General features: G+C 37.5%; 1 protein-coding gene across 1 annotated transcript in view; it reads right to left on the bottom strand.

Annotated features, from left to right (window-relative positions):
- Pals1 (protein associated with LIN7 1, MAGUK p55 family member) overlaps window positions 1-12,843 on the bottom strand; it is a 56,579-nt gene that overhangs the window by 18,224 nt on the left and 25,512 nt on the right. The window contains exons 6-9 of the mRNA NM_001108034.1: window positions 11,331-11,492; window positions 9,987-10,064; window positions 5,973-6,156; window positions 4,764-4,835 (exon numbers count right to left, since the gene is read on the bottom strand). Coding sequence (NP_001101504.1) covers window positions 4,764-4,835; window positions 5,973-6,156; window positions 9,987-10,064; window positions 11,331-11,492 — 496 coding nt within the window. The remainder of the gene's footprint in view (window positions 1-4,763; window positions 4,836-5,972; window positions 6,157-9,986; window positions 10,065-11,330; window positions 11,493-12,843) is intronic.

Genomic DNA, 12,843 nt, shown 5'->3' with positions numbered 1-12,843 from the left:
AATCATTGACACAACTGTCAAAGATAATGGAAAATGGAAAAAGCTACTGGCCCAAAATACAGGAAATCCAGGACACAATGAGAAGATCAAACCTAAGAATAATAGGTATAGAAGAGAGTGAAGACTCCCAACGCAAAGGACCAGTAAATATCTTCAACAAAATCATAGAAGAAAACTTCCCTAACCTAAAGAAAGAGATACCCATAAACATACAAGAAGCCTACAGAACTCCAAATAGATTGGACCAGAAAAGAAACTCCTCCCGTCACATAATAGTAAAAACACCAAATGCACAAAACAAAGAATATTAAAAGCAGTAAGGGAAAAAGGTCAAGTACATATAAAGGCAGACCTATCAGAATCACACCAGACTTCTCACCAGAGCCAATGTATGAAAGCCAGAAGATCCTGGACTGATGTCATACAGACCCTAAGAGAACACAAATGCCAGCCCAGGTTACTGTATCCTGCAAAACTCTCAATTAACATAGATGGAGAAACCAAGATATTCCATGACAAAACTAAATTTACCCAATATCTTTCTACAAATCCAGCCCTAGAAAGGATAATAAATGGTAAAGCCCAACACAAGGAGGCAAGCTACACCCTAGAAAAAGTGAGAAAATAATCGCTTTGCAACAAAACAAAGAGAAGATAAGCACACAAACATAATCTCACTTCCAAATACAAATATAACAGGAAGCAACAATCACTACTCCTTAACATCTCTCAACATCAATGGACTCAATTCCCCAATAAAAAGACACAGATTAACAAACTGGATAGGTACTGAGGACCCAGCAGTTTGTTGCCTACAGGAAACACACCTCAGAGACAAAGACAGACACGACCTCAGAGTAAAAGGCTGGAAAACAACTTTTGAAGCAAATGGTCTGAAGAAGCAAGCTGGAGTAGCCATTCTAATATCAAATAAAATCAATTTTCAACCAAAAGTCATCAAAAAAGATAAGGAAGGACACTTCATATTCATCAAAGGAAAAATCCACCACAATGAACTCTCAATCCCAAATATCTATGCACCAAATACAAGGGCAACATAAATAAAAGAAACCTTACAAAAGCTCAAAGCAAACATTGCACCTCAAACAATAATAGTAGGAGATTTCAAAACCCCACTCTCATCAATGGACAGATCTGGAAACAGAAATTAAACAGAGACATAGACAGACTAACAGAAGTTATGAACCAAAAGGACTTAACAGATATTTATAGAACATTCTAACCTAAAACAAAAGAATATACCTTCTTTTCACCACCTCATGGTACTTTCTCCAAAATTGACCATATAATCGGTCACAAAACAGGCCCCAACAGATACAGATAGATCGAAATAATCCCTATCAGACCACCACGGCTAAAGCTGGTCTTCAATACCAATAACGAAAGAACGCCCACATATACATGGAAGTTGCACAATGCTCTACTCAATGATAGCCTGGTCAAGGAAGAAATAAAGAAAGAAATTAAAGACTTCTTAGAATTTAATGAAAATGAAAGTACAACATACCCAAACTTATGGGACACAATGAAAACTGTGCTAAGAGGAAAACTCATAGCTCTGAGTGCCTGCAGAAAGAAACAGGAGAGAGCATATATCAACAGCTTGACAGCACACCTAAAAGCTCTAGAGCAAAAAGAAGCAAATACACTCAGGAGTAGAAGGCAGGAATAATCAAACGCAGAGTTGAAATCAACCAAGTAGAAACAAAAAGGATGATACAAAGAATCAACAGAACCAAAAGCTGGTTCTTTGAGAGAATCAACAAGATAGATAAACCCTTAGCCAGACTAACCAGAGGACACAGAGAGTATGTCCAAATTAACAAAATCAGAAATGAAAAGGGAGATATAACTACAGAATCAGAGGATATTCAAAAAATCATCAGATCGTATTACAAAAGCCTATATTCAACAAAACTTGAAAATCTGCAGGAAATGGACAATTTCCTAGACATATACTAGGTACCGAAGTTAAATCAGGAAAAGATAAACCATTAAAACAACCCCATAACTCCTAAAGAAATAGAAGCAGTCATTAAAAGTCTCCCAATCAAAAAGAGCCCAGGTCCAGATGGGTTCAGTGCAGAATTCTATCAGACCTTCATAGAAGACCTCATACCAATACTATCCAAACTATTCCACAAAATTGAAACAGATGGAGTACTACTAAACTCCTTCTATGAAGCCACAATTACTCTTATACTTAGACCACACAAAAACCCAACAAAGAAAGAGAACTTCAGACCAATTTCCCTTATAAATATCGACGCAAAAATATTCAATAAAATTCTTGCAAACAGAATCCAAGAACACATCAAAACAATGACCCATCATGATAAGGTAGGCTTCATCCCAGGTATGCAGGGATGGTTTAATGTATGGAAAACCATCAACATAATCCACTATATAAATAAACTGAAAGATAAAAACCACATGATCATTTCATTAGATGCCGAGAAAGCATTTGACAAAATTCAACACCCCTTCATGATAAAAGTCCTGGAAAGACGAGGAATTCAAGGCCCATACCTAACATAGTAAAAGCCTTATACAGCAAACCAGTAGTTAACATTAAACTAAATGGAGAGAAACTTGAAGCAATCCCACTAAAATCAGGGACTAGACAAGGCTGCCCACTCTCTCCCTACTTATTCAATATAGTTCTTGAAGTTCTAGCCAGAGCAATCAGACAACAAAAGGAGATCAAAGAGATACAGATTGGAAAGGAAGAAGTCAAAATATCACTATTTGCAGATGATATGATAGTATATTTAAGTGATCCCAAAAGTTCCACCAGAGAATTTCTAAAGCTGATAAACAACTTCAGCAAAGTGGCTGGGTATAAAATTAACTCAAATAAATCAGTAGCCTTCCTCTACACAAAAGAGAAACAAGCTGAGAAAGAAATTAGGGAAAGGACACTCTTCATAATAGTCCCAAATAATATAAAATACCTCGGTGTGACTTTCACCAACCAAGTGAAATATCTGTATGATAAGAACTTCAAGCCTATAAAGAAATAAATTGAAGATCTCAGAAGATGGAAAGATCTCCCATGCTCATGGATTGGCAGGATTTATATAGTAAAAATGACCATTTTACCAAAAGTGATCTACAGATTCTATGCAATCCCCATCAAAATTCTAATCCAATTCTTCATAGAGTTAGACAGAATAATTTGCAAATTCATCTGGACTAACAAAAAGTCCAGGATAGCTAAAACTATCCTCAACAATAAAAGGACTTCTGGGGCAATCACTATCCCTGAACTCAAGCAGTATTACAGAGCAATAGTGATAAAAAAAAAAAAAACTGTATGGTACTGTTACAGAGACAGGCAGATAGATCAGTGGAATAGAACTGAAGACCCAGAAATGAACCCACACACCCATGGTCACTTGATTTTTGACAAAGGAGCCAAGACCATCCAATGGAGAAAAGATAGCATTTTCACCAAATGGTGCTGGTTCAACTGGAGGTCAGCATGTAGAAGCTTGCAGATCAATCCATTCTTATCACCCTGTCCAAAGCTTAAGTCCAAGTGGATCAAGGACCTCCACATCAAATTAGATAGACTCAAACTAATAGGACAAAAAAAGTGGGGAAGAATCTTGAACACATGGGCACTGGAGAAAATTTCCTGAACAAAACACCAATGCCTTATGTTCTAAGATCAAGAATCGACAAACGGGATCTCATAAAACTACAAAGCTTCTGTAAGGCAAAGGACACTGTTGTTAGGACAAAACCGCAACCAACAGATTGGGAAAAGATCTTTACCACTCCTACAACTGATAGAGGGCTAATATCCAAAATATACAAAGAACTCACGAAGTTAGTCTGCAGGTAGACAAATAACCCTTTTTAAAAATGGGGTTCAGAGTGAAACAAAGAATTTGCAGCTGAGGAATGTCGAATGGCTGAGAAACACCTAAAGAAATGTTCAACATCTTTAGTCATAAGGGAAATGCAAATCAAAACAACCTTGAGATTTCACCTCACACCAGTCAGAATGGCTAAGATCAAAAACTCCGGCAACAGCAGATGCTGTTGAGGATGCGGAGAAAGAGGAACATTCCTACATTGTTGGTGGGATTTCAGACTGGTACAACCATCCTGGAAATCAGTCTGGAGTTTCCTCAGAAAATTGGACATTGAACTACCTGAGGACCCAGCTATACCTGTCTTGGGCATATACCCAAAAGATGCTTTAACATATAACAAAGACACATGCTCCACTATGTTCATCGCAGCCTTATTTATAATAGCCAGAAGCTGGAAAGAACTCAGATGCCCTTCAACAGAGGAATGGATACAGAAAATCTGGTACATCTACACAATGGAATACTACTCAGCTACTGAAAACAATGACTTTATGAAATTCATACGCAAATGGATGGAACTGGAAAATATCATCTTGAGTGAGGTAACCCAATCACAGAAAAACACACATGGTGTGCACTCATTGATAAGTGGATATTAGTCTAAATGCTAATTTATCATTTTCTATTAATTCCACATTGCAGACAGATATGTAATATTTTCATCTTTTCTTACATATAAAGATAACAAATTTAGCCTCTTCTATTATTCCTTCAATGTTTACACCTTTCCTTCACAGTCCCAGTATGTAAATTCAACATGGTTCCAGGTGAAACCCTAATTGCTTTTACTAATACAAAAGTAAAACCAATGTAAGTGCAAAACCAATGTAAGTGCAAAACCAAATGTAAGTGTCTAACCTGATTTTTCTGGCTCCTTATCTTCTTCTATAGTTTGCTTCATGGCTTCCCTTTGCTGCTGAAAACTTTTCCCTAGTAACACAAAAAGAAAAAACAAAAGGATAAACATATTTGTAATCAAAGAGAAAATAGTGGAAGTAATTTTTCATAATGCCTTCCAAGCCCTTCTGCCAATACAAGACAGATGTGTCCCCTTTAAAGAGAAGTTTTTTTTTTTTAATTATATGTACGTCTATGTGGGGTGTGTGCAACATGGACACTGGGAACCAAACTCGGGTCCTTCAGTATCAAGTCTCCGCCATGAGTCATCGTTCTAGTCTGAGCCTTCGAGGGTTTGTTGTGACCCTGCTCATCAATCTAACCATATGTATCACTTACCACTTATTATAAAAAGATAACAATAACAGTATCAGGAAACTTCATAGTTCACCTTTAAAAAAGCTTTCAGTGAACATCACTATGTGGTACTGTGTTGTACCATGCTGGGACATGTAATGGTTCTGGTCACCGAGGATTATCTCAAATCACACACAGCAATTCTAGACATGAACTTTCAAATAGTACACAGGCATTCACCATGTTCTGATTTCAACACACCGCGATTCAACACACTCATTTGTATTTATTATTTATAAATGTGATAATGATTTATTCCATTACTACCTTTGTTACCAATGACACAAATAAATAGACAACACATTTTTCCTCAATGGATTAAGATGTTTTTGTTTTGTTTTTTGAGACAGCATCTCCTATGTAGCTCTGGCTGTCCTAGAACTTGCTCTGAAGACCAGGCTGGCCTAGAACTTACGGAGACCCACTTGCCTCTGCCTCCTGAGTGCTAGGACCTGGAAAATGATATATTTTTATTTCGTGTGCACTGGTGTTTTGCCTGCATGTATGTCTGGGTCAGGTGTCAGATCCCATGTTACAGACAGCTGTCAGATGCCATGTGGATACTGGAAATTGAACCTGGGTCCTTTGGGGGAGCAGTTAGTTCTCTCAACCAGGGCCTTCTCTCTAATCTCTAATGGATTACAATTTTAATGTAAGAGATTTTTTTAACATGATCAACCTTCGTCTTCTCAGTTCTCTATCTTAAAATAACCTAGGGGAGGAGATGCAACAGATTTTGATTCCAGGCCTCTGCATGTTCTAACACTGTGCTGAGCCCTCAGTCCTTTAAATGCTTTCAATCTTGTCTCTTACCTGGAACAAGTCCAGCTAGAGGCTGATTGTCTTCGTCTCCTTCTCTATAGGCCTGCCACCAATTCGGATCTTCTTGACTAATCACATGAAGTATATCTCCTTTTTGAAAAGACAGTCCTAACTCTCGACAGGGAACATAAGGGTCATCTGAGGGGTCATAGTCAAAATGAGCTTTCACGTGGATCTGAAACATAGAAAGGGTACAAATAAGAGCAAGAATTATAAAACAGTAAAACAAAATATCCAGTACAAACGTAACCTATGTGTTCTACCAGTGCAGGGAAATGAAATGACAGGACATTTAGTTAAGCAACAGCACTTTAGGGCAGGATTTGTTTAAGCTTATCTACTGACATCTCTGTAGACTAGAGAGAAGTAGTTCAAACTGGGTGACTGTTAACAGCTGACAAACTGAGATACAAAGCTGCCTCAAAAGCAAGGCAACCAGAATAGAAGCGGTCTGACCTGTGAAAACAATGATTCTCAGTAAGGCACGCAGCTTCTAAACCACTACTATGAGAAAAGGTAGATTAGTGTCACTAGATCCTATGTAAACAAGTGTCAGCTTTCCTGGGGCTGTCATAGCCAACTGATTTCATGACCAGTGTAGCTGTGCCTTAACTGCTTAGTGTTTCTTTTAGAAGTGCATATAAGTAGCATGTTCCACACTGAGAAATGATCTAAATCAGGATGATCACTGGGAAAAAAAATTCTTACTTTATTTGACTGAAAACTATTCGATCCAAAAAAATATGAAGGAATTAGGTGTTTCTAGAAATGAAGAAAATGTTTATGGGGTGTGTGGGGTCGATTACAAGATGGACAGGAGCTAAAGGGGACATAGATAGGAATTTTAGATGCTGGTGACATTCTGGTTCTTTGGGTGTTGCTTACAATATGGTAAAAATACCATGTTCTAATTAGAAAGTGGGTTTCTATTTATCTAAGATAACTATCTACCTAAGGAACCTCCTATTCTTGATGTGAAAATAGACATTAGATTAAAATCTTGAATACTCAGTACCAACATGAATTTTAAAAAGTTCTGTGGGATAGCAGGGAGCCAAAACATAGTTGGAAGGGTGTTTAAAAAGAACACGCATACAAATTATCAACTGAGTATAAGAAAAACAGTATGAGCTAGAATTGTTTTAGAAACTGGGTGAAAATTGCTTCCAAAATCTATTTAAATTGTTATCTTTTTACATGTGTGTGTCCCCAAACCCTGGGAACCAAAAAAGTAAAATTTTAAGCCTTTCTAGAAGTAGTGAAATTGCTTTAACAGGCTTTGTAGGTCTACCCAACTGGGTGATTTGTCAGGCTGATTTTATTAAATCATTGTCTGAAAGCAATACCCACCATGGCTATGCAGAGTGCATTGCTGGAGTGCCTGCTACGATACTTCTTAAAAGGCTCAACTCCTGCTCTCTGTTTTGAGACAGGGTCTCACTTTGTAGCCCTGGCTGTCCTGGAACATCCTATGTAGACCAGGCTGGCTTCAGATGTCAAAGATCTGCCTGCCTTGCCTCCCAAATGCTGGGATTAGAGGCATGCACCACCACCAAAAAGCTGAACCCTTAACAACACCTCAGACTTGTGGCCTCTGCATTGATAGACAGTTGGGTGTTAGATAGAAAGGTCTTATAATCCTCTATCATACCAAGGGAATCCAAAAGACCAGTGAGGGATCAACATAGCTTTATGATCTGTTCCAAAGGCAAGAAAATCACTCAAGGATGCTTTTCAATTTACTCTAGCCTACCCAATTCATTTCCCAGTCATCCTAATTTAAGTGGCTGGCAACCTGGAGGATTGCTTCATGTAGCAGAGGACATGTTATATTTATAGGACAAGCGCATCTCGACACATCTGAAATGTATCACGCCAGCTGAGCCTTTTATTTTGTAGTAACTAAAGGTAGACAGCCAATGGCCTCCACAGGATAGGATACTTCTTTTTAAGTTTCTTCCCCCCCACTAGCCCAGTTACTCTAACTCACAGTTTGTTTGATGTCAGCTTCCCAAATGCTGGAATTAGCTGTAAGCCACCATTCCTAGACAGTTATTTCATTCTTATGTTTATAAAAAACAAGGGCCAGGCATGGTTATGCACACCTTTAATGCCAACACTTGTGAGACAGAGGCAGATCTGCGAGTTCAAGGCAAGCTGGTCCACAGAGCGAGTTCTAGGATGCCCAACACTACCCTGTCCCCAAAGTCCAAAAATAACCAAGAGCTGTGATGAATGAATTATTTCAGTACTCTGCTTTTGCATTTGCTGAAAACAATAACAACATACAACATTAACTGAGAAGCAGCAGCATCATACAGCACGCTAGTTTTATCTATTAAAGTAATTTTAACAGGCCTGCATCTTGCTGCCACACCTGATGACCTGAGTTTGATTCTTGGGACCCACATGGTGGAAGGAGAAAACTGACTCCCTGATGACCATATAAATGCTGTAGTGCATATGCACCCCTAAAAAATAAATGTATAGCTGTAAAAGAAATAACTTTTATTAAGGGTAATTCCAGGTTGCATGAGCAGTAGAAAAGAAAAGCTTATAAAATATACCTCAACCTCTGACACTTATTCTCAAAAGACAAAAATCATTTACTGAGGAAGGATGGATTGATTATCAGGAACATTTAGAGGACAGCATGTTTCAATGCTCTTCAGTTGTGTCTCTTTTCACACTGGAGGCTCAGTTACAGGACAGACACATGGAAAGGCAAGCACAGACACATGGAAAGGCAAGGCACAGAGAATGGCTGAATTCAGAGGCCAAGTCTGTTTTTTCATGCCTCTTCCTACAAAGAATTCTAAACACACAAAAAAGGTTGCAAATGCAGTATCAACTGGAATATGTTCTGGAAAGAAATAACAGAAAACAGAAAGAGCCAAATAAAATAACACACCTGTGGTAAAAGACAAAGTAAAAATGAAACTGGTTCTTTTTCAAATAGTTAAAATTTTGGGAGAACTAAAAATAACAGATGTAGAGGTGGATATGAACAAAGCACAATGCTATACACACATAAAATGTTACGATGAAGCCATGATTTGATTCGGTAACTGAACAAAAATAATGATAAAAAAGAATAACAAATGTATAAATGAAGACCAGGCTTCCATATCAATCTAAGACCTTAAAGCCTTATTTTAATTGCTTATGACGTAATTAACATGCTACACAATTTACAGTTTGAGTATATGCGGAGACAGAGGCTGACCACTGATACTGTTAGAATATTTCCAGCCTTCTGCACCCACTACTGATGAGGGCCATTCCCACTCTCTCCCAGTTCCTCATCTATACATTTAAGGGGCCACTGAAACATTCCAGTTTCTATGAACTTACCTATTTTGGATATTGTACATAAATAAACCAGTAAAGGCCTTGTGATTGCCATAAGTTTTTCAAGCTCATGTATTTTGTAGAATATACTCTACTTCAGCCCTTTTAATCAGATAATATCTCAGTGTACAGACAGATAAACCATGCTGTATTTTCAAATTATCGCTGGTGGCTATGGCTATTTTTAAGTTGTTTTTACATTTTGGGTCTTATAAATAATACCAGCATGAACATTCATGTATGAACTGTTCTATAGTAAATTCTCCTAATATTCTTTCCAGGCATGCTGGGTTGTACAGTAACCAAGTCTATCACTTAATAGAGCTGTGTTAAATATTTAACATATAGAAATACATCAGAGTAATGACTTATACATATTTGTAAAAGTACCCTTCTCTACACGACTAAACGAAACTCCATTATAACTGAAGACAAACAACAATGTTAAAATGTCTGAAACTGAACTATGCCATATATTTTACTTTTAAAAAGTTCAGTTTACTAAATTTTAAATGATGTTTTATACTTACTTAAATACAATTACCTGATTTCTCTGTTTTTACTTGAACACACCATATTCAGTCAAGTTTCTGATACAGAAAAGCAGACAGAAGTGGAAGAGGAATAAGCAATACATATTTTAAAATTACTTACTACAGTTTCTTTGGCGGGAGGAGGCTTGATCTGTTGACTAGGAATCAGAACAAATGTCAACGTACCGTGCATATCAGACTGTAACAGAAAGGTTAAAGTACTTTAAAATCGTCCATGATCTTATGATTAACATTCTGATGGCGGAACTCCCTCAGTCCTAGAGGGAAACGTTCCCTTCCTAGCTAATTTCATTATTTAGTCTTGTCACCATGTACTGTACCGAGTTGTGCAGCCAGATTCGTAATCACTGCCAGTGCAGCACTAGCTGCATTCAGACACAGCCAGCCTAGACCGCACTCTTCCTAACTTCATGCGGATAAAACAAGGAGCAGTGCTCAGTGCACGACAGTATCAATCAAATGGGCTCTGAGGGATGACTTGGCTCTTCCAGAGCTACAGGCAGAGATTTAGGGAAATAGGGATATGGATATTCTCTAGCTTTTACAACACACATTGGTAGGTAGTAGACATACTACGCAACACCTGATGCTACATAATTAAGATAAGTACACACATTGGTTTGTAGACGGGAGTACTGGCAGATGCCATGGGAGGAAAATCACCAAAAAGGCCAGTCTGGGATATATACTGAGTTTTACCTCAGACCTTGCCTCCAAAAAGGAAAGAAAAATCCTAATTTGTGTTGAATACAATATGATTAATCAAGGCAATTGGGCTAAGCATGGTGGCACATGTGTTTAACCCCAGCACTTAGTTAAGAGCACTTGTGGCCTTTGCAGAGGATCTCAGTTTGATTCCCAGCACCCATATTTTGGCTCACAACCATATGTAGCTCCAGCTTTAAGGGAGCCAATCTTATTCTGACTTTCTCAGATACCAGTCATGTATGTAGAGCACATACATACATGCAGGCAAAATACTCATAAGGCATAAAATAAGTAAATCTTAGGAAATTAAAGAAGGTAATTAGAAGTGACTACCTAATTATCCTAGCACTGCCCAGTAGAATTTGTTCAACAGAAATATGTTGCAGCTATCTCAGACAACAGCCATTAACTACATAATAAATCTTGTTCAACTATAGCTAGTGAGAATAAGAAACTGAGTTTTAATTTAATTCATCAGGCATGCACAAGGTATACTGACACATGTAGAAATAAATCTTTAAAAAAATAGTAAAAGTAAAACTTATAATAAAGTTCACAGTAAATAAAAATAAACCCCAAGCCAAAAATATAATAACAAAAATTGACAAATCCTGTAAAAGTTAGGCTAAAAACTACCTTATACTCATCAGTTATTTAAAAAATATTCTTTAATAATCTAAGTTTAATAACAAAACAGGCTTTTAAATGAATCAAATATTCTACAGTCTGAACATACCAACAAGTCAAAAACCTCATTGACGTCCTTGCCCCGGATTTCGATGCCATTGATCTCTAGGACTTCGTCTCCTTCGTGCAGAAGCCCGCTCTTCTCTGCCGCGCCTCCTTTCACTATCCGACTTATGATGACAGAATCCATCTCATTACGAACCGTGGCACCCTAAAAACACCCAATATCTAATTTAAACATAAAAATGCAATTTTTTGTTAAGCATTTCATTTTTAAATTTTATTTTTTTTAAATCTAATAAGACTAGCTCTTAGTTTATCTTAAGGAAAAACTTTACTCGCATTGCTACACTAACAACTGTAATTTAACATGAGAGCTAAGCGTTCCTCACCAAACATTTGTTTCAGAGATGCTTTATTCATTAAAATTCTGTAGTACACAGACTTCTGAAACATATAATAGCAGATAATATAACATATACTCTGTGTTTAAAGACATAAAATCAAAATTTTTTTCTGCTGGATTCTCTTCCAACAGCTAGAAAACATCTAGGTATATAATTAACACAATGCCTAACTATAAAGAATTTCTTAAAATTCAAAATATAATCAAAGGATAAATAACAATATGGCTAACTATGCAAATGTTAAACAGCTGCAACCAAATGCATCAAATACTAATATTTATTATACAAATTAGAAGAACAGTGGGAAAGTATATACTCAAAAGCTGGAACAGTAAAATAAAGTAAAACTTATTTTCTAGGGCTCAGTGGTTAACAGCTTTTGTTCCTGCAAAAGACATAGATTTTGTTCCCAGCATCCACACTAAACAACTTACAAACCCCTGTAACTCAAGCCAGGGGACCCAAGTAACTCCCTTTCGTCCTCTGAGGCACCTGCATGCATGTGGTACACATAAATATACTCAGACATATATGCATAATGAGTAAACAAATATTAAAAAAGGTCCTAATTTTCCTAAGTATCACTTTTCTATTATCATGACTTTTCCTTTTATTCTCCAAGAAGGAACTAGTTACATAAAGTGCTTATACATTCTTTTAAAAAATATTTTTATTACTTTATTATTTAGTGTGTTTATGTGGTGTGTGTGTATGTGTGTGTGTGTGTGAGAAAGAGAGAGAGAGAGAGAGAGAGAGAGAGAGAGGGAGGGAGGGAGGGAGGGAGAGAGAGAGAGAGTGTGTGTGAGAGAGTGTTGTGTATGTGTGTCCCTGCGCATGTGTGTGCTGGAAGTCCTCAATCTCTCTCCATCTCACATTTGGAGCACTTAACCTGGAACTAATCTGGCTAGGCTGGTGGCTAGCCTGCAAACTCCAGAGAAGTCTGCCTGTCAGTGACAGAGCTGGGAGTACAGACATATGCCATCATGCTTGGCTTTTCATGTACGTGCTAGGGTACAACCTCTTGATCCTCATGCTTTGTGTGCTAAGAATGTTCCAATCAAACCATGCGCCTAGTTCCCAAAGACCAGATTATCTAACTTCTGTTGTAAAGAGTAAGTTAGAAAATTAGTTTTCGGTTGGGATTTAGCTCAGTGG

The sequence above is a fragment of the Rattus norvegicus genome, chromosome 6, assembly GCF_036323735.1.
Source record: "Rattus norvegicus strain BN/NHsdMcwi chromosome 6, GRCr8, whole genome shotgun sequence".
NCBI classification, from domain to species: Eukaryota; Metazoa; Chordata; class Mammalia; order Rodentia; family Muridae; genus Rattus; species Rattus norvegicus.
This window is presented reverse-complemented; position numbering and strand designations above follow the sequence as displayed.